A 24,168-nucleotide genomic window follows, 5' to 3' on the forward strand; every position below is an offset into this window, starting at 1 on the left:
CAAAAAAATATGCATGCATATATGCACTAAAAATGCTGAAAATATGCATCAAAATATGCAGTAAAAATAAGACATAATACATTTACTAAACGTATTATTTAATTTTGATTCAGTGTTAAATTGATAAATGTGTTTCATTCCTTGCAATATTATGCATGGCACTATGTTTAAGACTCTTTCCATGTTTTCAGGGGTCAATGACTTTCTGTTGTCTGACAGAATTAATTTAAACGCTGAAAATGATCATTCTACGACGACGGACATAATTGGGCGATACTTGTACTCTGGCACTGACTGCTTCTGCCAAAGACTGCCCGATTCCACTTGTGTAGTTGCTTATGGATTGAATGTCAGAAAGGAGGAAATAACTGTTGTGAAAAGTGTTATTATCCGCCTGTGGCACTGAAAACGCTTACCTTGATCAGAGAAGGCTTCTCGTGTTGCCGAGGGATGTACAACATATGTACAGACCATTAGATTCTTCATTTCATTCAGAAATTTAGATAAATGATCACACATAAGAGAAAAATATACCTATATATGCGCTAACGTTCAAAATATGCTATCTGCACATGCGCATATGCATTTTTTTTAAATCCGAGCCCTAGTGATGACATAAGAATGTACAGTGGCAAATCTGTGTGAGTACATCACACCAAACGTTGCCACCTAACTCGCAAGACCAATACCCCCTAGATTATTATGTGTAGGGACATTGTTGAACAGAAGATTAATCAAACATTCCTCCAAAACAACTGATTCCCTAACAAATGTAATGTACAACATTGACAGGAACCACATAATTTGCGTATGTGACCAGTCTCATACTGAAGCAGTCAATGCAAATAAAGGCGCTTACAATAAACCTATATTTTAACCATTACTGTACCTGTGCATCAAGTTTTACATCAATACATTACTCATCAATTATACTTATTTTCTGTACTGCCTCAGACATATCCTCAAATACCTCAAGCATGTACATTAATTTGGAAGAATTTGATTTTTAAGCTCAATATGCAACAGTTTATACTAACCTGTTTTCATCTAATGTGTCGTAACGAGCAACCCAAATTCTCCTCTTCAGCCGTACACGTTGCTCATAATTTTCTTCAGCTGATGGAATTGCATTTACCATAGTAGTCAAAGCCTGAAAAGAATAATTTCTATCATGTTACATACTGGTGACAGAGTGAAAAGTTTTAATTCACTAATTTTTCTCTTTGAAAAATCACCAGAATAATCTCAATATAAAATGTGATTCTTGAGTTCAACCTATAAAGCATAGCCGAGGGTGTTCACGAACACAAGAAAGTATAAACTGTATACTGAAGTTGAAACAATGATAACTAATCACAGTATGTGATGACCCTACTCCCCTTGATACAGAGTTTACACATGGTACCAATAACATGATTCTTATACTTGTCCTTAGGGAACCATGCAAGGGGTAGTCAGAACTGCCATGTCCCAATTGCATAGGAACAGAGCAATAACTTTTAAGCTAAGATGAAGTTTACAGTCTATATGAAAAGAATGAAAATTAAAATTCTGACTACTTCGTGACAAACTTCTGCTTTATGGATGGGTGTATTATCAATTTCATTACAATGGTCGATGCATAATGAGCAGATGTTCATGCTGAATAAGTAGCTGGAGTGTACAGTATTTTCTTGCATGGTTAACACCTCTGCATAATTTACGCACCCGAATCATTTTTCTGGTTCAGAGCGGGGGAGAAAGAAATTCTTGTACATTAGTCTCGTCCACTTTGACGATTCATCATACAGTCCCGGATGTGCTTTGAAATAAAAATATCGAGTAGCATTACGAAATCTGACATTCCAAATACTGTGCAACTTTCCATTATCACCCATTAGGAAGTACGACTGCACTAGTTCAGTGAGTGAATCAATGCAGGCCAGACTAGTGAATACCGTATTTACTCACGTAATTTTCCCCTCCCCGATTTTTAGAATTAAAATTTGGGGGAAAAAATATATATATAAAAAATTGCATAATTCCCCCCCCCCCCTGTTTTATCTACGGTTTCCACTAGTTGGGAACCACGCACATATCTCGTCTTCATGATTCATGCCGATGCACGGAAATCGGGAACTAGTTTGGAAATTTCCGTTCATGTTTTCCATGCTAGGAAAGCAGGAAGTGATAGATTACTCAACATTCCAGTGCCCGGGGCCAGAATACACCTGTGATTGCTAGCCATAACTTGCCCTTTTATCAGCTGTGACTCGCACGTGTACAGTAATCACTTTCAACAGTATTCTTACATGTGAATTGTTGTGCGAAGTGTTTGTTAACGACATGATGAGAAAGAAGAACAGTAGATACAATGCACAATTTAAATTGTTTGTAATAGAATTTGCTGAAAATGATGGCAATCGTGCTGCATCTCATGAATTTTCTGTAGCACAATCACACGTGCGTTACTGGCAGAAGCATTATGGCGTACCAAGATAACTTTATCATTCCGGGAACCAAAAACCAGGAAGCATCCAGAAATTGAAAAGGAAGTTTTTTCTTACGTAAATCAATTGACAAATGATAGCTTTTCAGTTTCCCACAAGATGCTCCAGTTGAAGGCTGTAGAAGTAGCAAAAACCTAGGAAATTGCTGATTTTAAAGCAAGCAGAAGGTGGCTTTTTTGGTTCATGAAAAGGAACAATCTTTCTCTTCAAAGAACAACATCTCTACGCCAGTGACTTCTGAAGGACCACAGTGAAAAAAAAATCATCCAGTTTCACAGATTTCTAATTAGGAAGTGGCGCAAGTACAATTACCTGCTGTCGCAAATTGGAAATGCAGATCAAACTCAGATGTTCTTTGATATGCTGAGGAACACTACAATTACCGAAAAGGGAGCATCTAGCATAATGATCAGGACTACTGGGACAGAGAAGCTTCACTGCACAGTTATGCTGGTTGTTACTGTGAACAGGTGGAACCCCCCACCATGTAATTTTCAAGCAAAAAAACAGTTCCTAAAGGGAAATTTCCCTCTGGTGAGCACATTCGTGTCCAGGAGAAAGGATGAATGGTGTTGGACCTCATGAAGGATTGGTTGCGTGTTGTGTGGGGAAGACTGCCTGGCCATCTCTTAAACCACAGATCTCTCCTGGTTTTGGACAATTTCTGTGGCCATCTTGATATTTGCCAAGAAATGGTCAACCAGAAGACTGATGCTGCAATAATTCCAGGTAGACTGACATCAACCTTGCAGCCTCTTGATGTAAGCATCAACAATCCATTCAGACAACATGCGGCGGGTATATTATGATCGGGTGGCGGGAGGTTCGCATACTCTGCGACGCCTACCGGGAAGATCAAGAGACATTCACTAGAATTAATATGCGAGTAAAATGTTTGTGCATGGGGACTGATTCCACAAGACATTATTGTGAAAAGTTTCTAGAAAATTGGCATATGGAAGAGAATGGGAGCGATTCATCACCGACGATTTTGGAAGAAAGCTATGATGAATGACACGTTAAGTCTATTTCTTTGAAGTGAAATACGTATTAGCATAGGCAATTTTATAGATTTTACCCTATTACAGTATTCTAAATTATTTCATATATCTGGCTCCCATCTTGAGCAAATTCTCGCGTGACATTAAAAGACAACAGTTTCCATATAATTTTTGCTAGGTAACGTATTATTGCCTTAGATTTTTTATTAAAATGAATTGTGTTATACATATTTTCTTGTAATTTTGCACTATTTTACATCTAAATAAATTCCATAACTTAAGGTAATTATGTTCAATTTTTCATTTCCATTTTTAATTTAGATTTGCATAATATCCCCACCCCCTTTTCCAGGTCGAGAAATTTAAAAAAAGAGGAGGGGATTATGCGAGTAAATATGGTATTTCAGTCTGGTACAAACATATTTTATTAGTGATTTGGGTACACGCGTGTTCTGGTCTCAAAGTTGTTTGTTAATCCACAATGAGCAAGTATTTGAGAAATACTGCTACTGTAGAAGGAACAAAGATTTGTGAACAGAAATGCCCAGGAGCCATGTAGCCAGCGACTACCACCATTTCTCTCCACATATACGTACTCTGTAGCAAGAGACATTCTGGTCCATCCTGCCTGTTCTGCCCATTTCACCATTGTAAGCTCCAAATAGAGCCAGTCATGCTTGACATATAGCCTATATACTTTCCTTTTCTCTGCCTGTGAGTATCTCATCACCATTGAAACCGGTTCATCACCAGAGCAAGTTGACTAAGGTAACAGAGTTATCCGCCCAAGGAGCAATATTTTAATACAAATTTGACTTTTGTTCCACCTTTTCAATACTGTATTGACCATCACTTAAACCATTTAAAAAATAACAAGTTTAGTTGTGTTATATTTTAGATACATGTTGACCATTTGTGGTCATCATCAGCCTAATATGATTATTATAATATTGGGAAACATCTTAAAAACTAAAATGAATAGACAGAAATAATTAGCAAAATGACGGGTGAACTATTTTTTAAAACCCTCGGTGAAGGTCAAAATTTTCTTCTGTTGTCTCCACTAAAATTCAGAATGTGTGTATGCAACTGTTCTTGTTGATATATAAAATTGATGTACGGTTCTCGCGACTCCCATATTCTTTGAATTTGACAAACTCGCATGGACACCTTCTTAAGTGTCAATAAGGAAACTTTGGTATGTAAAAGATTGAACTATCAGAAAGGAAAATGGAAAGACAAAACAAAGTAAACTGGGTGAAGAAAAACCTAAAATTACCGACTCCCCTTTCTCTTTGTCCCATCATGTTTGCTGCTCGAATCATGTTCCATTTGCGTTGGAACTAACACTGGCAAGCCGTGGCCGGGTGCTTATGTTTCAGAGGGTGGTGGTAAAGCGAGGAAGGGGGCGGATAGTGATGAAGTAGGGAAGGGAAGAGAAGGAGGAGTGGCCAATGATTGGTACAGTGTTATGATTGTGTTAATGGCTTCTGATGTAGAGTTAATTAAAACCTCAAAACAGGAAGTTTTTTTTTTCTCAGAAATTTCATTCAGATTAAAGATAGGATTGTTTCTTTGATCCAGGTGTAGGTAAATATTCTCCAGTATGTTTAGTAGAAGGCCCTTGTTAGCTAAATAAATTATTTCTAGATATTCTATGAAAGAAACTGAGTGATTAGATTCAGTCATAATCTCACCCATAGTTTCGTTTCTTCGCATTAACATGCTCTTTGTATCGAATCACAAAATTTCTCCCTATTTATATAACTGACATCACATTGAGGGCATTTTAGTTTATAAATGCCCGAGTTTAAATATTTGTCATGATTCAATGTGTGCGTGTTATAGAAAAAACTTTGAATTATTATTAGTCCTGAATGCAAAGTTAAAGTTGTGATTCTTAAATATACTGGAGATCTGGTATATGCTGCTGTTGTGGAATGTAAAAGTGACAAAGTCTTTCTTTTCCTTGTAATTTTTTTAGGGTGTTTTTTTTAAATTATAATTTTGTTGATGATGTATTTGCAGTTATTGATCTAAGAGTCACTGCTAGTCACACCTTACTGGAATACAGTGAAACCTCGATTCTCCGTTTTTCGAGGGACCATGAAAATAAAACGTACAATACGGGAATGAATGAAAACCATCAACAATTTGGCTAAACATCACAAAAATGAAATATGTATAATTATAATCTTACAAAACTCCTAAACCAAACCAAACTACAGCCCCAGTGGGACTTTGCCTGCCAAGCGACCGCTGCTCAGCCAGAAGGACTCCAGATTACGAGGTGCGCATGGTCAGTGCGACGAATCCTCTCGGCCGATATTCCTGGCTCTGTAGATCGGGGTCGCCATCTCACCATTAGATAGCTCCACAATTAAAGGTAATCACGTAGGCTGAGTGGACCTGGAACCAGACTTATATCCAGGTAAAATTGTCTGACCTGGTCGCAATCGAACCCGGGCCTCTGGATGAGAGGCGGGCATGCTAGACCACGAAACCGCATTAATTACCGGTACGCGAGTTCAAAATCTCGATACTTCATATTCAGTTTTACAAGGGAATCTTCGTCAGTTTCCCGTGAAAACTTCTTTCAATTCAGCGACTTTGATTAGGCTAGCCAAACTCTTCGAAAAATCTAATAACGCCAAGCCAAACGACAATCGACCACAAGTAGTTTTTAATTCTCTCATCTAATAAAATAAAGCACATTAGATACGAAAGCACCCAAAATGAATGTGAAATCCGTTCATTTCTTAATCTTTCATTATAATTTGGTCTCCGGTATACTGTTCGTAGTCAGTTTCTGGAAATCTCGTACCGCGCAAATTAGGCCTACGTCGACTTTTAAAGGTTATGTTGAACTCGAAAACATGATTTCGAATATAAGTATCGATTCTTAAAAGTTCTCGAATGCATTATATTCAATTCTGCGCGTCACAAATCCAATCAAATTGGAAAGATAAAAGAAATATCAAAACTTCAGAAATTACGGTTATTCGTGACCTTGAGGTCATCTGGAAAGCGCACTCGCTGCACATGTCAGTGCGAGTTTGAAATTATACCAACCATTTAAAATGTAACGTGCGCAAATAAAACGACTGCGGTTTTTGGTATTTTAACACGAAAACGTAAAATTCCCAGTCTTACATTAGGACCTAAACAGTAATAGGCAATTCCAAGACCTCCCATAACTTTCTTTTTTTAATTACATTTAGGTGCAACATGTGTTTTGGTCTCGCTAACTTAATCATGTACGATAATATCAAAAATACTGAATTTGTGTTAAGAAGCAGTTTCGATTCCTGCCTGAAAGCCCAGTTACTCTGCAGTGCCCTGAGCAAAGTGCCAAAAACCTCTTCGGCAGTACGATCGAAAAAAAGTAAAAATATAAACATCTAACCCTGGACGTAATATGGACGTTTTATAAGTGCGAACATTTGACGAAACTCGTTCCGTTTTCAAGCAGAGCTGTCGAAATGCGCCGTGTCTCCTTGCAATTGTTGTCGCCACTCTCTGCTTTACGATTTTCCGAGATTCTCTAAACAATACCACCCGAATGCGATGCTAAGATGGTCCCTTATGCAAGTTCACCACCGATCGCTTTTCCAGTACCGGTACCGGTACAGCACTTGCTTTAATTATCGCAGTGACGGGGCGTTAACGCCAAGATCCATAAATATGCCATAGCCGTCCTTTTGTGAGATACAGTTTATTAAAAAACGATTGATCGAGGATTTAGCGTTGATGGGACTGGAATTTCTGGACGGTTGATCCGGGAAATCGTTTCTTCGAGGAACGGATAATGCGGGACTATTACAACGTGATTTAATTACGATGCTCGCGGGACCACGTAATTTGAACGCATATTCCGGGAAAACGTATTTTCCGGGAACGGATAATCGAGGTTCCACTGTATCTTAATTCTTTGAACCCCCACATAAAATTCAATGTAGAGTCTGAAATCCAATTTCCTATACATTAAAGTTACGAGAAATAATAAGGATCTGCCACTGACATTTTTAAGAAATCTACTCAAACACTTAACGTCATCAAATATGACTCCTCCCGTAATGCTGCACAAAAAAAAGGGCAGCTTTTTACAACATGATCCACAGAGCCATTAACATTCCATTATCTAATAAAAATTACAGAAAAGAAATCAACAACATATACACAATAGCATTAAATAATAGTTACAACAGAAGCTACATTGACAATATCGTTAACAAAATTTCAAAAAAGGGACACTGCCCTGAAAAAAGATGCCAAGGAAAAGAAAGATTGTCATTCATACATTCAACAACAGCAACATACACCAGATCTTAAAAATATTCAAGAAACAGAGTTTTAACATTGCATTCCTGGTTTTTCCACCATATCAGAACCCCTGTTGGATAGGTATTATGCATCCTCTCGTTTTAATTTCATTATTGTGTACATCTGTCCCTTTGTACCATCAACTCTGGACCTTTACTAGCCCAGCAGTCCATGCTCAAGCTTCCAGCTTTGACCAACTCTGCTTTTTACCTGGGTGATTCAAGGTCATACTCCCAATATCAAACCTTATGCCTTCTCACTTCATTCCCATTGCTATGTGTTGAGATACTAACATCTTTATATCATGAATATGGCAACGAGTTTCATGGTAGCTATGGAATACTTGGTATCAGTATGATGTAATAGAAGTAGACTTCCCCATATGATTTTCTTTATGTTACTAATACAATGACAAACGTAGCTGTGTATCCCCAAATGTTATTAATGGTAACAGACCGTTACACCTTCAACAGGCTTTCTGGCAGTTACTGTATTTTTACTTCCAACAGCAATCCCCATCAGTTGGCTGCCCTATCTCTGGACTTAGCTGACACACCAAACATGGTTGAAGTTTCAGATTCGACTTGACAGTTCACCGAAAATCGTAGTGGTGATGCCAAGTTGTTAAAGAGTACGGTCAGCTGATATAAAACATTAGAACAGAACCGCACTTGACCATCCTCGTGTTCAGAATAACATTCATGTTAAAAAATCCAAAGTAACACAGTTATGAATAATAGCTCACCTCAGATGAGAATGTGATATGAAACTAACATACAGTTATTAAGAAATGAAATGCCCAGAAAATAAAATGCTGTTATATAAACAAGGACAATACAACAGTTGAGTAAAATCACATAGGACAAGAATAATACAACACAGAAAGCACTCAAACAGTTGATGAAAAGGTGAATTCTAACATTGTTACACACATTGTCTAACGACGCTAAAAACTTCATAAACAAATACTCAAATTATATACCTGTGAAATTTCCACTCTCCATTAGCAGTTCTCGCGATCCTGATAGCGGTATCCTTGCAGTCCTAACATGAAATAAATCATTTACAAAGGAAACGCACGACATATCCGATTCACCACTGCCCAAGTCATCATCTGGATTATCCCGCTGCTTGCTCTTCAGCAAAGTATTTTTGTTTAGTCATGTTAATTACAGTACTTTTATTGACTTTTGTGGTTTCAGCTATTCTTTTGAACCACTTGAGCACCACCTCCTTATTGTACCAGGTGAACACAAAGTGCTGCGACCCTGACTACCATTATACTGTACGTAACCTTCAAGGAAGGGTAGAAAGAAAATATTTCACTTTGTAGTCGGTAGCAAGTTTCTAGTAATGGCAAGTTTCCGTTGTGAATTTACCGTACACAATGTCAGCTGTACAGAGGTGATTTCTTTACGAATGAGCATTCAAATTAAAAGTCATGGAATAAGTAAAATTACATGCTAATAGGGCAGCAGGAAAACATTACATACTGTGACTTTTAACAGTGACAGTATTGCACCACCTGCCAGTAATTTGTGTTGGTACACAAATTAAATTATTTCTGTAAAGTTTTGCTTGAAAATACAGTGAAATAATTTTCTTCCTAAAATTTTAATTAAAATATGAGGACGAGTCTTATGGTACGCAGAGTCTTATACTGTAGTCTGAAAAATATGCATACCTGCCAACTTTCAAAAAGAGAAATCCAGAAGATCCTAAAGCAGAAAAATTTCAACATGCACATGCGTCGCACAGCCTTGAGGCATAGTGAAAAAGGACAGCAAGGGGGGTGGGGATTACAAACACTAATACAAGTCAAATACATATTATGATCACCCCTGAAATTAAATACTTACACTAAGGTACATCTTGATGAGTGCTCATCTGTCTTAACACTGGGAACAGTTCACACAGTACACAAACAGTGTTTTTCTGTACTTTAAACTTGCAGGTCACGATATGAATGCCACCGTTACAATTAAACTAAACATGTACACTTATTTATAAAATTCTGTCAAGTTCACAGTATGCAGGCTATTATCCATCACAGGTTGGAGAACAAAGATGGAGATGAATTACTTTCTTCAGAAATTCTGGAGCAAAACTACTTGAGTAACATGGACCAGTACTTCTCGTTTACAAAACAGAAATAGAATCCAGAATTTCATTTGACAGTGAGGACCTAAACTGATTTTGGTTCTTTTTCAATAAGCTGAACACGCATTCACACTCAACATTGCTGTGCAGTAGAGTAAGAACAGAAAGCGTTAGCCTGGATATCCTTTCATACTTAGGAACACCAGCAGCTTCACAAATGTTCAAGTGAGCTCATTTGGTGTCCTCTGTCAGATTCTCACTCTCAACAGTAGAACAGTCATCAATCTGAAGAGCTACAAATTGGTTCTAAAGCACATTCATTGCACCTCAACCGACTTGATGTCTTTTTTTTTCCTTTTTCCTTCTCGGCAGCAATGATTGAATTTTTTTTTTACTAGTGTATTTATGTCGCACCAACACAGATAGGTCTTGTGGCGACGATGGGATAGGAATGGCCTAGGAGTTGGAAGGAAGTGGCCGTGGCCTTAAGGTATAGCCTCCTGTGAAAATGGGAAACCATGGAAAACCATCTTCAGGGCTGCCGACAGTGGGATTCAAACCCACTATCTCCTGGATGCCAGCTCACAGCCGCGCGCCTCTAACCACACAGCCAATTTGTCTGGTATGGAGATCTTTCTTTATAAGGAATTGTACATAAGAAAACTGGGCAGCTTCAATTTTTGAAACATCTACAACCTTTGCATGTTTCAGTACTTCATCATTGAGAGCGAATTGGTTAATAATATAATCACATGCTGTGCAGAAGTAATCCCTGGCAGACGAAAAGAATGTTGATTTGTCTCTATCATTAAGTTTCTTCACCAAGTTTATTGTATCAATGCCAATGACTAGCTCATCATTGTCTCCCTGATTCTCAATAGAATGGTATGGAACTTTTAATGAAAGGGAACTTTTGATCACTTTTGGTTTACCATATCTGGAAACAAGCTGCTTTAACAGGTTCGTCACTAGTTCTATTAGTTTATGAATGTAAGGGTAAGCACTCTGAAGTGTAGAATTGACATTCTCAAATAAAAGAATGACAGCATACAGGAAGGCACAGTATGCCTATTTAAGCCTGATGACAGGACCATAAAATAAAGTCTTCACGATTTTGAATGATGTTCTTACTCTTTAGCACAGGAGTCAGATTTTGAGACACATGCAAATCTTTTGGGAACAACCAATTCTGACAACTCAGTAGCTTTCGTCCTTTCATGATCTTTGGAACTACCAGGCTCAGCTTTTGGGACTGTAAATGATAAGCTAGTAGGTGATGAACACTGAGCATTAACAAGACACCTTATCTTTAAAGAAACCAAGTAGTTGATCCTACTGCTCTAACAGCCTCTGCAGACACCTTACTAACAATAGCCATTTTGTGCAAACATCTTTCAGTATCTTAATTTCCTTGTTGTGAAACTCGAGAAATTTAAGGCATGCTTTCCTTTTACAACTCTTTTCTAAATAACAGAAGATGTCGACCAGCAGTTCATTAACCTTAACAGGCAAACTGCTTGCACCTTTCTCAGCAGTCAAGTTAATCAAATGGCATGAGCAACCCAGAATGAAGACAGATGACTGTGCTTCACTTAAAACAATAGAAACTCCATTCTTCTTTCCAATCATGACTGGAGCATTGTCAGAACAGAACACTACACAATTTTGAATTGGTATTTTGTAACACTAACTGTGAAATTACGGAATTACCAATATACGCCCCGTTGAATCACCCACCAAGGCTGGTACAGACAACACTGAGCTAACTAACTTTTCCTGCTATGCCACAAAACAGGTGACAATAGGGTAAAGCTTAGCATTACTATTATTGCTCCCATCCGTAGCCATTTCTTTTAAAATGTGTGTGGTTTCCATATGACCACAGTCATATTTTTCGCAATTTCTGAACCTGGAAACATTTTCCTAAACAGAGCACTAGCATGATCGGCAGCAGCTAACGGGATATTATGTTCAATCAAAAATGAAGTGAACAAGCATTCCGCTCTTACTGTATCAAGGTCGGCTCCAGAAGAGGTAAAAAACAAAATTTTCTGACTGCCATCCTTAAATTTTGTATTGGAGACGTATTTAACAGATTTAATGTGCTTTACTAATTCTGTTCCTCCTCCGTGAGAAATGTTTATATCACACGACGCATGGAACAGAATGTGAATGTTTCGCCTTTCCGTGATCATAGAACACAGGGTTTCCCAAACTTTTTCTGACCATCGCCCACTTTCGAGATTTAAAATTTTTTTTCGTCCACCTGATTTCAAAAAACGCACAAATCTTAAAATTACTAACACATACCTTCAAATACCTACACACAAGTTGAGAAATGAGGATTTTTACAGACATTTTTCTCTGAATATGTACATCATGTTTATTTAGGTATAATTATGTACATTAAGAATTTGTAAATAATAGGTCTAATAAAGGAATAACAATCAACGAAATGAATTAAAGAAAAAATTAAAATTAAAACTACATTAATTTTTATATCTAATTAAACAACATGAATACCTATGTCTAATTAATGTGAGGGATGGATTTGATGAGTTTCAATAAGTTTGTTGATGTCAGGAGCCATTTTGTTCGAAAAAATCTCAGATCTCCTCGCTTTTCAATTTCTAACCTATTTCTAGACTTTGTGGCAAGATTATTTACCGCACTAAACCCTCTCTCAACCATATACGAAGAAGGTAAAGCTACAAACAACTTTTCTGTAATGCACCACAATCCAGAATAGAGCTGGCAAATTTCATTTTGAAGCCAAAATGCTTGGTAGCCCAGTTTGAACTTGGGTTTTAGTTCTTCATTTGCAACAAGCTCGATCAGCTCTTCTTCCAGGGTTGGGCTGAGAACACCTTCAGGACAACTGTTGAAAGGGTCAAGAATCCAATCAGGTATTTCCAAGGATAAAATATCCTCAAACCTTGTACACATGTCTGAATGAAGCATCTCCAAATGCTGGCCGTATGCAAGGAAGTCTTCTTTGGTCAGGGTTTCTAACTTGAGGCTAGGAAATTGGCTTAATTCATTTCATTCAAGAGTTCTTTGCCAAAACATGAGCTTCAATATGAAAGATGAGAGAATGCTCTTTGCTATTATTAAATTGAGTTCATTCCCTTGCAGCTTCAAATTTACTTCATTGAACTTACTGAATAGGTCTGCTAGATATGCAATGTCACCGGTCAAATTCATTATGTGTCCGTGCAAAAAAGTATCTTTCTCCTTTAAGAATTCCAATACGGAGTTAAGTGAAGAGTAAAAACTCTCCAAGCAAGCTCCTTTGGACAGCCAGCTCGCTTCAGTGTGAAGAAGTAAGCGCGTAAAATCATCTTCATTTTCCATGCAGAGTTGTTTAAATAGCCTTCTGCTGAAGGCACTGGTTTTTATCTTATTTATCACCGTAATGACAAACTGTAGACACCTGTGCAGTCGTTCACTCCAATTTCTGGCCACAAGGTGTTGTCGATTAATGACACAACGAACTGTAAGTAAACCGGGTACACTTTTCTTCATATATGCGAGGAGCCCTTTGTAGCGACCAACCATTGCAGGAGCACCATCAGTAGCTATAGCGATATATTCTTTGTTGGTAGGAAAAGATCTTCCAATGTTTTAAAGATAGTTTCCCCTTTTGTGCCAGTCTTTAATGTTCTGGCAAAAAGCAATTCTTCTTGGCATTTTACTTCTTTTATAAACTGTACATACGATAGCAAAAGAGACTTGTTTCCTTGCAGTGTTGACTCTTCCAGCTGTAATGCGAATCTTGTCATTTTCAAGTGTTCCAACAGGGTCTCTTCCAACATCCCTTCAATTCTTCATTATACTGTATTATTGCTCAAAGATAATTTCTTAGTAACATCTAAGACAGGTGTATGGAGCATTGTTGTAAAAACTTCTTTAATGGCTGGCAAAATCAACTATTCCCCAATCGTGTGTGGTTTCCCTGATTTAGCAATCATCAATGCAATATTGTAGGATGCACGCGCGCCATCGTTATTCTGGTTTGGAACCACAGAAAACATACTATGATACAGATGCTGATTCCCAAAGGGAATCTGATGGCCAAGCAGGCATCAATTGTTGGCAATGAGACAAAGTCTCTCATAGTGCATTGGCACTGCCGGTGGTTACAATTAGCCTACGCAGTGGCATCCACGGTATGCACTAGCCAGCGTCTTGGTAGGTGTGCTAGGTACCAACTGATGAGCCCAGCCTAGCACACAGGGGCAAAATGCTGGCAACCAGGAATGAGTTGGCTGGAAAATTTATAATGTCCAATAATGGACCATTTATATTGGTATTGAAAACATACTAGTCGCAGTGGCCTCATTCAGATAACGAGCTTCCACACTGTCTTTCACGTTGTTATGAGTCCCGGTGAAACGGTCCACAATCCTTGATGGCTTCATAGCTTCATTCGTGAAGGTTTTTTAGACACACAAGGTATTGGTTTAGTTTTATCAGCTTTAAATGGAACAATTCTGTACTTTAAGTGATCCACTTTATACTGCCGTACAGCACATTTTCTTTTTGGCTCAGATATATAAGATTGCTTCCTGAAATCAGATATAAAAATTACCTTTAGCATTTCACTGAATTTTTGGAATACGTTCAGATACAATTTATTAAAAGCCTAGGTCACATGGTTTATCTTGCACTGAGAGCCTGAAGCCTAAAAAGTGAAATGAAATGAAAAACAAATATTAGGCTACCACGTTTGGTACCCTTCATTTGTTTATTGTTTATATACCTTCAATCTTCAGAGGGTTAACGGTTCAAGGCATAGTTGGATACCTGAGTATTAGGGCACAAAACTATTGGGTATTGATATTTTATAAATAGAACAAAAAGACCTGAAGGATTGTTTACTTGACCTTTATACGTTAAAAACTAACCCGTCTAAAACTTAACGTTTTTTCTTGCCTTATGAAGGTTACAAATGATACGAAATATTAGTACGCCTATTTACTATCACTATTAATATATAATTATAATGAAAATAGTTAAAAACGTACGGTACATTAATAATCATCACTGTATACAATTGCAAACTTAACCTAAAAAAATAGTGGAAACAAATTTACCTTGTTGCTCAACCAAATCAACACACGAAGTTTAAATAGACATAATCACAACACAAACTATAACCTAAAACGTCAATTATTTGTGTACACTACACGCCACTTTTTAATTGTAGACCTAACGGACACTAGTAACAAACAACACAACTCTGCAAATGCCGGCAGGAGACTAACAGAACAGTAAAGTAAACTTACAAATTATCACCCGGAGCAGAGCGCTGCAATCGCCACGCGCAGACAATACACAAGCATTTAGTTTTTCAGAATCTACTGTATGCACTGTGCACAAAATGTAAACACAATCACTTAATAAACTACTGTAGTTGTAAACAGATTAAAAAGGAAACACAATTTGACATAATTAAATTACTTGTTTGCAATTTCATTTTATTCCTTGTTTTTATAGGCAAAAACTTCTGTCATATTGTATATATAAAAAACAATTATTGCCCCACCAATTTTTTCAAATCGCCCATCAAATTCACATTCTGTCAGTGTCGCCCACTGGCGTGCTAAAATCGCCCACTACTGGGCAAATTCGCCCAGTTTGGGAATCTCTGATATAATGCAAGGAAATTCAGCAGAATATGCCTCCCTAAAAGTTTGACATCATTTCTTAGTTGAACTCATTACGAACACCACTAAAATTACTAAATCGCTTACAAATGTCACAAAATTCCACGAGTTTCAGAACTACCACCAATGTTACTCACACCCACACACAAACAAGCCTTTCAGCTGCTACGAAGTACGACGCAGTTACTAAAGTTGTTATATGTAAATTCACAGCCTGCTACTCCCCCACCCACGATTTCTTTTCTTCAATATCACAGCCTGCTACTTCTTTGGGAACATCTCAGAGAATGAAGTAGCAGATGAGGTTGAACAGGTGACAAAAGCACAGTGATAATTGATAATGTGCTTCTAGATACATTTACCAATCAAATTTCAAACAATGCATGTCGTATTACCAGCTACTATCGAAAGTCAAATCCGATTGACCACAGAAAGCAAAAACAAGCGTGGATATTCAAAATCCGTACAATAACATTCATCCGTACAACCGTAAAACACGCTCAAAATCCTTACATATTACAGAAAAACCGGAATAATTGGCATATATGAATATGGTAAGTTTTTAAATTCAGCACTCCTATATATATATTACGCTACATTAAAAGATACTACATGCTATATCATCACTCAACAATAATAAAAACACTTGGGACTATAAAAATAAAGGACAATAACGTGGTTGGTAGCATGTGGTCACTCAAAACAACAGTTCACAACAGCCAGGAAACACTGGATAGAAAAACTCTTCTGCACACGCAAATGGCTGGCTGCGATTGGCCAATCATAAATTCACAGTTTCTCCACCAGTCTGCAGCACTCAAATGTCAAGTCGAAATATACAACTATTTCTCTCAGCCACGGAGTGTTCCTTGTACATTCTCTCTCCAGTTTCGCAATCTCTCAGTTTTCACGGTGGAACTCTGGTAGAGAGTTTTTTAAAATTTTCTGCTGGAAGACTATTACAAAGCTAGCAGACCAACAGTAAAAATCCTGAAAATTATGCAGCCGTTCTTGTGAAAGTTGGGGAGAAAAATTCATCTTACAGCTTGTACACAGAGCAGTAAGATAACTGGAGGTGGTGAAAGGACAGTTCAATGTCAGTCAATCTTCTCCACCCATTTCCTAACATGTACATCTTCAGCTAAATACCATCTGTACTAAACTGTTTACACTGAATTATTAAAAGAGAACAATGGAATTAAAATCTACGGAGAAACTAATACAAGACTCATTAAAATCTAGAACGAAACACCAAATGAAAATATGAATAGGAAGTGCATCTATCAGGTCGTAAAACATTACGCATATTACTGGCAAGCTATTCACTTAAGTCTTAAAATTGTTCTTTGATGTGTTGATATACAAGGTCTTGATGTAGTGAGCAAAATTACATGTCACATACAACAAAGTGCATAATAACATTTAAATTAGGACAAACATCCTCCGGTGGAGTAGCTCAGTCTTATTTTATGCTGCAGTGAACTTTTAAGAGGGAACCACTGAACCTTTTAAATATTGAGATCTTGCTAATGACAACCATATGTAACACTTAAAACGTGCGAGGTCTACTAAAGATAAAGAAAATAGCCGAATTAGACTAAAGAGAAAGAACTTGCACAGGAATGTGGAAGTTAGGTGACAACTTACTCTCCGCTGGTCCCGTTGGAGATTCTCAGGCTGGTTTGCAGCCTTGTTAGAATGAGACTGGTACTCTGTATTAACTGAGCACTCCAACAGGAAGGTGACCTTGTTAGCCACTTGTGGCAGGGGTAGAGAGGGAGGGACTAAAGTGGGTGGTACTAATGCGAGGCAAAGATGGGTTGGGGAGCGGTTTATTTCTGGTTTTCAGTTCTTTTTATGACTTTGAATAACTCTTCAAATAAGACTGTTTTATTCAGAAACATAGTTAAGATTCCCCGTAGGGTTGATTCTTTGGTCTAAATGGATAAAAATGTTCTAAAAAATATTGGGTAGTAAGCCTTTACTTCCAATACATGGAACAGTAATGTCCTCTTGTAAAGATAAAAAGGAATGATTGAAATCAGTCATATGCAAACTCATGGCCGAAAATTTGTTATTTTTTAATATCTTTTTTAAATAACTTTTATCTGAATAAATAGTGTATTGAATTAGTGGATTTTTAACACTTTAATATGTTTAGAAGGAATAAAACCAAATGTTACAGGATCAAATGGTACAGGAGGGGCAAGAATTTATAAAACTAAAGTATATCATTTAACACTGACGGAGGACCAGGTTTTAACTGAAACAAACCTTTCGTTTTAGAGCACAGACAGATGAGAACACTTATGCAAAAAGGGAAAATTCAAATAAGATTACGAACACAGAAATAATTACCCGAAGAGCAGCCTCTCGTACTACTGCCCATTCATTCTGTAGGGCAGTTAATAAACTATCTATCTCTTCAGCAGATGCTTTTGCACACCCTGAAAGACCAGATCCGGATACAGCAACTTCCAACATAGCCATCCCTGCTTGGGTACGAATACGACCTGAAGTATTACCTATAATTGTAAAGTAACATTTTTACAAAAGTTATAAATAAAGTATATAGAAAACTGTTTTTGTAACAAAGAGTATAATTTTTTGTTATAATTATCATATGTATGAGCACTATGACTATATCTTCTTGCTAAATGATTTGTAAGACATGCACCCTCATATTTTATACCCTACTTTCCCTCCAAGTCTCAGGACAAAAACTGCCAAAAACCTGTTATCAAATGACATTTCTTTCCTTTTCTCCAATCAATAAGATATTAAGAAAACATGGGAAAAAAAAAAAAAACTTTCTTTTCCCACAGAATATTTCTTAAGGCACCCAGTGCACTGTACCTATGTAATTAAACTCTGCCCATTAAGACAGGAAAAAAAAAAAAATCAAGAATGCGAGTATATATCTCTACAGCAGGTCTGGCCTAACAGCACTCCTCAGAGGCGAGTGCCCCAACCAAGCTTCTGCCCTGCACATCGAGTGCAGACAGAGGAGTGCCGAAGAAAGTCTAAGAGGAGCAAAAACTTCGCAGTCTGGTCTTGCAACAGTAGTGCAGTCACCTTGCCAGCCTGTCATCCAGTCCATTTTCAAAGCACTCAAGATTGACAATGATTAATTTATCAGACCTTCCTCACTTCTGGGGCATAGTCAATGAAATAACACAAAGGTCAGTTAGAAAAGAAGAGATCAAGGAAATCAGATATAAAGGTGAAATCTGGAAAGATGACCTAAATATTTCTAATAAATTTAACAATTATTTTATTAACGAAACCACTGAGAAAGCAAAGCATCACAGACAGATTTCCGACTCCACATTAAATATCGCTCGCAACCCTCATACTTGCTTCCTTGCACCGGTAACAGAATACGATCTGAAGAGATGATTGAGTGAAGTACATGAAAACAAAGCTGTAGGAATAGACAATATTTCGGCTCGAATTATTAAAGAAAATATAGTCATTAAAGGAACCGTTGCTGAATATTATCAATGATTCCTTCACCTTAGGTTACTTTCCAAAACAGCTTAAAACAACGATAGTAAAACCTCTTCACAAGTCTGGAAATATTTATGACATTAGAAATTACAGACCCATTTCGATAACTACAACAATATCAAAAATATTCGAGAAATGCTTAAAGAACAATATTTACCAATTTTTAGAAAAACACCAAATACTTTCGCCCAGACAGTTTGGATTCATTAAAAATCTCGGAACGACTGATGCTATATCCGCCTTAACAAAGAGAATATACAAAAATCTTAATTCTTCTCTGCTCTCCACAGGGATATTTCTCGACCTTGAAAAGGCATTCGATAGTGTGTCACACCGCTTGCTCCTCCAGAAATTGGAAAAATACGGCTTTAGGGGTAATGTGCTGGATTTGCTTGAGAGTTACTTGACAGATCGAGTACAGTATGTCAAAATTAATCAACATCTAAGCACACCGATGAGGATAATAAAGGGTGTCCCACAAGGCACAGTATTAGGTCCTTTATTGTTTATTCTATTTATTAATGATCTAGAGAAAACAATAGCAAATGCCGAACAAACGCACATCGTAACATATGCAGATGATACAGTCATTTATGTTGAGGGTGATAGCTGGAATCTCGTCAGACAGAGAGCAACTCGAGCAGTGCTTAAAAAAGCATGGTTAGATAATAATGAATTATTTCTAAACATTAGAAAGACAAAATTTATGAATTTTTCTGTAACAGATACACAAAACGATTTTAATGAATTAATTGTACACATCAACAACTGTAAATTTAATTGTAACTGCTACAAAATTTATAAAGTAAATAATGTTAAGTATTTGGGATTATCAATTGATTTGAACATGAAATGGAAAAGTCACATTACCGATTTAAGAAAGAAAATCAGAAGAACTGTTTATATATTTCATAATTTAAAATACATATCCAGTATAAAATTGTTAAGAGAGGTTTATTACGCTTTAGTTCAGTCTATTCTTAGCTACGGAATTTTGGCATGGGGAGGAGCCTACAAAAATGTAATCAATAAAATACAGGTTGTTCAAAACCTTATATTACGAATAATGTACCAGAAAGGAAGATTATACCCAAGTAGTCAATTATATGCTGAAGCAAATATATTTAATGTAAAACAGGTCTATGCCCTTGAAATATACAAATAAATTAACAAAAACAAAAATATAATTGAGAACATTAAACATGAATATTCAACACGCAGTAAGATGTACCACCGTTGTATGTTATACAAACCCAAACTTAGCATAACAAAGCGCAATTTCTTGTACTTCATTCCAAAATTCTTTAATGTCCTTCCCGGTTCTTTACAAACTACTTTATTAGGTCAGAAAATGAGTCTGAAGTGTCTTAAATCCTTTGTCAGGGATAATAAAACTGTTATGGAAGAAATAACTAAATGAGAATATCACGTCACCATATCCAATTTCTATTCAATGCTCCACCATGTGCTGTTGATCATACCCGTCATTCACTCACACCCATACTCGTATTTCAGGCATCATTTAAAATATATTTCGCACTATGTAATTAATATTCTAAATTACCACACACAAGGTTTCACCTTACGTGGTATTTTACTGATATCTACTCGACTGTTGAGGTTGGTGTGATTTTGTACAATAATAATAATAATAATAATAATAATAATAATTAGAAGAAGAAGAAGAAGAAGAAGAAGAAGAAGAAGAATATATTTAATGTGTGCAAGAGATAGTTACAAGTTCAATTTATTTTAAGTATTAATATGTTGATAATAATACTACTACTACTACTTCTGTAATATATGTGGTTTAGTTATAAGATTAATATTTCTCAAGAAATAATGCTATTGGAAGAGTTATGTATATATAAAACAGAGTCCTGTAAATATGTAAATGACATGATGAATGAATAAATACTACTACTACTACATCACTGCGAGGGATAGTCTGTCAAAGGTTATGAATTTCATGTTGTTGGTCCGTATTGAACTGAGAATAACATGAATAATAACACAGTAGAGGTTTCCACCTATTCAATACTAATATGTATTTACAATATTTTACATTACATGGGCGCTGGTCAGACAAAATAACATTTCTGAAGTGCACTGGAACACGAGAGGCGCAAGTCTTGGTTACTACTGCTCTCAAGTTCAGAGTTCTACGATGATTAATCCAGCAGGTAAATAGTACTAACACCATAGAATCATGATCAACAACTTAGAGAAGCTGCAACTATCAACTTAGAGAAGTTGCAACTAGTAAAACATTTTCTCGTTCAGCAAGTGTGACAGCATAAAAATTAGGTTGTGTTAAAACTTTTGATATTGTAAATCTACAAAACTTAGGTGTAAATACAAGTCATCAGAATCAGCTACTAGGAAACTGTGATATGAAGGCCTTCAATTTGGTGTAGCATTGTCTCCCTATAATTGTATGTCAGCAAGAGGTCTCATTATGGTTAGGGACACTCAAACTTTGCGACTTGCAAAGTTCTCAAAATTTTCAAAAGCATTGAATATAATGGGAGAAAGGCATGTTTAGGACATGTGTTACGAATTTAAATGTAATTTGACACACTAACTATTCGCAAATTTGACATTTTGGCTCATACGAATTTTCAGGTTTACTCCAAAAATTCAACACAACTAGAGAAATAATTATGCATTAAACAGTTATCCGGCTTTTATTAAAACCTTTTCAAGACATGGGTGCATAACATCATCTGTGAAGGTACGAAGAATGTGCACGTGATTGTGTTACTTCCGTCACTATATAGAAATATGAATCACCACCTTATCAATACACTATTTTATTTACTACCAAACTGGTAAATAGGGTCAATACCGGTTTCGACCCCTATGGGGTCATCCTCAGTTGACACATATAAATATCTATAAAAACATCACATATAATAGTTAAAGTTTAAAATTGATGGGTCATTAGTATACTGGTAAGTACATATGCATGTATTATGGAATTTATAAAATTGTTCTATTAGAGCTATTATGTAGATTTTCTGTTTCTTTGTAAACAGTATCAAAAGTATTGTATTGGATGTGGTTCATCCATTTGACAAAATGCTAGTGGATTGAATATGTACATTTGCTGAGAGGTACATGCTATTCTATTTTACAATTTTTGTTTTACATAATATGGGGTAAAATTGTTACATTTGCACATATATGGTGATATTAGGTACAATGTATGGTGTTAAAGATGTACTATTTGAGTTTTCAGTATCCTGATTAAGTTTGTTCTATTAGAGCTGTTATGTAGATTTTCTGTTTCTTTGTAAACAGTATCAAAAGTATTGTATTGGATGTGGTTCATCCATTTGACAAAATGCTAATGGATTGAATATGTACATGAAGCTTACAAATAATAATTACTTCCGTCATTCGCATATGAAGTTAGTACTTTACAAAGGAAAAAGTTATGAAGTATATCCTCCTAATTCAATACATCATATAATTCCATCATTAGATGGACTAATCAAATTCAAACTTGTTCCGACTCGCTTGAGCCATCTTCAGTGAAAGAGGGGGGGGTAAAGTAATTTACATAATACAAGCTAAAAATGTGCCAAAAAGCATAATGAAGGAACAAATGAAAAAGACAATAGAGACATGACGGAAATAAAAACAGCACAATATACAATATTTACATCATCATATGGAGCAATATACAATTCGCTGCCATAAATTCAGTGAAAAAAGGGGTTAATACAAAACATAATTGTAACTAAAAACTGTGTTAACGTAAGAAAAGAAATGAAAAATGATACAGATGGAAACGAACAGTAAGTGCACATAGCGAGGTTGCAGATTTCTTAGTCTAAAAAATTTGGTTTTATAACAATTGAACACAGGATGAAATCACTGTGTCGAAAATTCAGGCCGAAAGTCTGCCTTTGTAGAAACATCATCACATCGAATGGCTAGGAGAGGAGCGGGGCCGAAAAAGTTTGAGAAATCAAGCCTGAGATACTGTGCAGGCAAAATGCATGCGACAAGTGATGGAAAAATGCCAATTAAATTTAAAAATTTAGAACAGCAGCATTCTCAATTTCTTCTCATTCTAGCGGTGCCATTCTCGGTTACTGTTTCACAATGTTGGCTGGTTTGCCTTATTTTAAAAGGTCGGGAGGGCCATGACAAAATTTGAGAAGATGTGTTAGAGAAGATTACAGATGAATGGTAAACTGTAAGTGACCATAGTGTAAAATGTCATGAAGTTCCAATTTGTAATGGAAGTTAGTATCCTAACGACCAATGCGTGGGCGCATAACACATCGGAGTTGAGTTTGTTAATTCTGTGATTCTTACCTGAAGCATTCCAACGTGGGTGGCTGGTTATCAAGTGCTCAACAACCATTTGCAAGTTGTCATTCAGTCAATTCCACTTGAGCAGCAGCAACGATAAGTATGCATGCATGCAACTTCATCGAAAGTGAGCTTAGATGAATGAATAAAACAGTTCTGGCAGGATGGAATGAAGCGGTCTGGAAAAGTAATGCTCTGTAGTTTCGGAATAAAAAAATACCATGGGAAATTTCTGATGGCGTAAAATAGCACATTTCTAGTCATCACTATATGGAAGCAGCAAAGAGACACAAGCAGCATACAACGAAGTTGCAGGCAGCTGAATGTTCAAACGGAGCAAAGGTACATAACATTCAATTGTTATATTCTTGTGAATACTTTTGTTTCGTAGTGGATGACATAACCTAACAACCGTGGTCTGTTACCTGCCAACTTGGGCAGCAGAGTGGGTTAGAGATTGTAGGTGGTTATCTGTTTGCAAAATATCTTAAGTAGTGATTGCACGCCATTTCCCCCACTCAAGCAGTCACCACGTAGAAAGTAACAGCTTATTTATGCACTGGGCGGCCCGATACCATGTATCGGGTGTATAACGAATGCAATATCGGTATCGTACAGCGCGTTTGTTTCGTTGCATTCTGTCCAAGTATCATATAACATATCCGTCACTTCCACATTAAAACTTCACTTGGAGGATGCATGTGCAGTGCACAACACAGCTGCTGTAAAGCGGCGATATACGGAGAAAAT

At 36.7% G+C, this 24,168-nt stretch overlaps 1 protein-coding gene across 1 annotated transcript in view; it reads right to left on the reverse strand.

Annotated features, from left to right (window-relative positions):
• Nucleotides 1-24,168, reverse strand: part of LOC136864677 (stalled ribosome sensor GCN1) — a 599,881-nt gene that overhangs the window by 339,749 nt on the left and 235,964 nt on the right. Inside the window, exons 17-18 of the mRNA XM_067141987.2 lie at nt 17,941-18,107; nt 1,038-1,150 (exon numbers count right to left, since the gene is read on the reverse strand). Coding sequence (XP_066998088.2) covers nt 1,038-1,150; nt 17,941-18,107 — 280 coding nt within the window. The remainder of the gene's footprint in view (nt 1-1,037; nt 1,151-17,940; nt 18,108-24,168) is intronic.

This window comes from Anabrus simplex, chromosome 2 (genome assembly GCF_040414725.1).
Source record: "Anabrus simplex isolate iqAnaSimp1 chromosome 2, ASM4041472v1, whole genome shotgun sequence".
Taxonomy (NCBI): domain Eukaryota; kingdom Metazoa; phylum Arthropoda; class Insecta; order Orthoptera; family Tettigoniidae; genus Anabrus; species Anabrus simplex.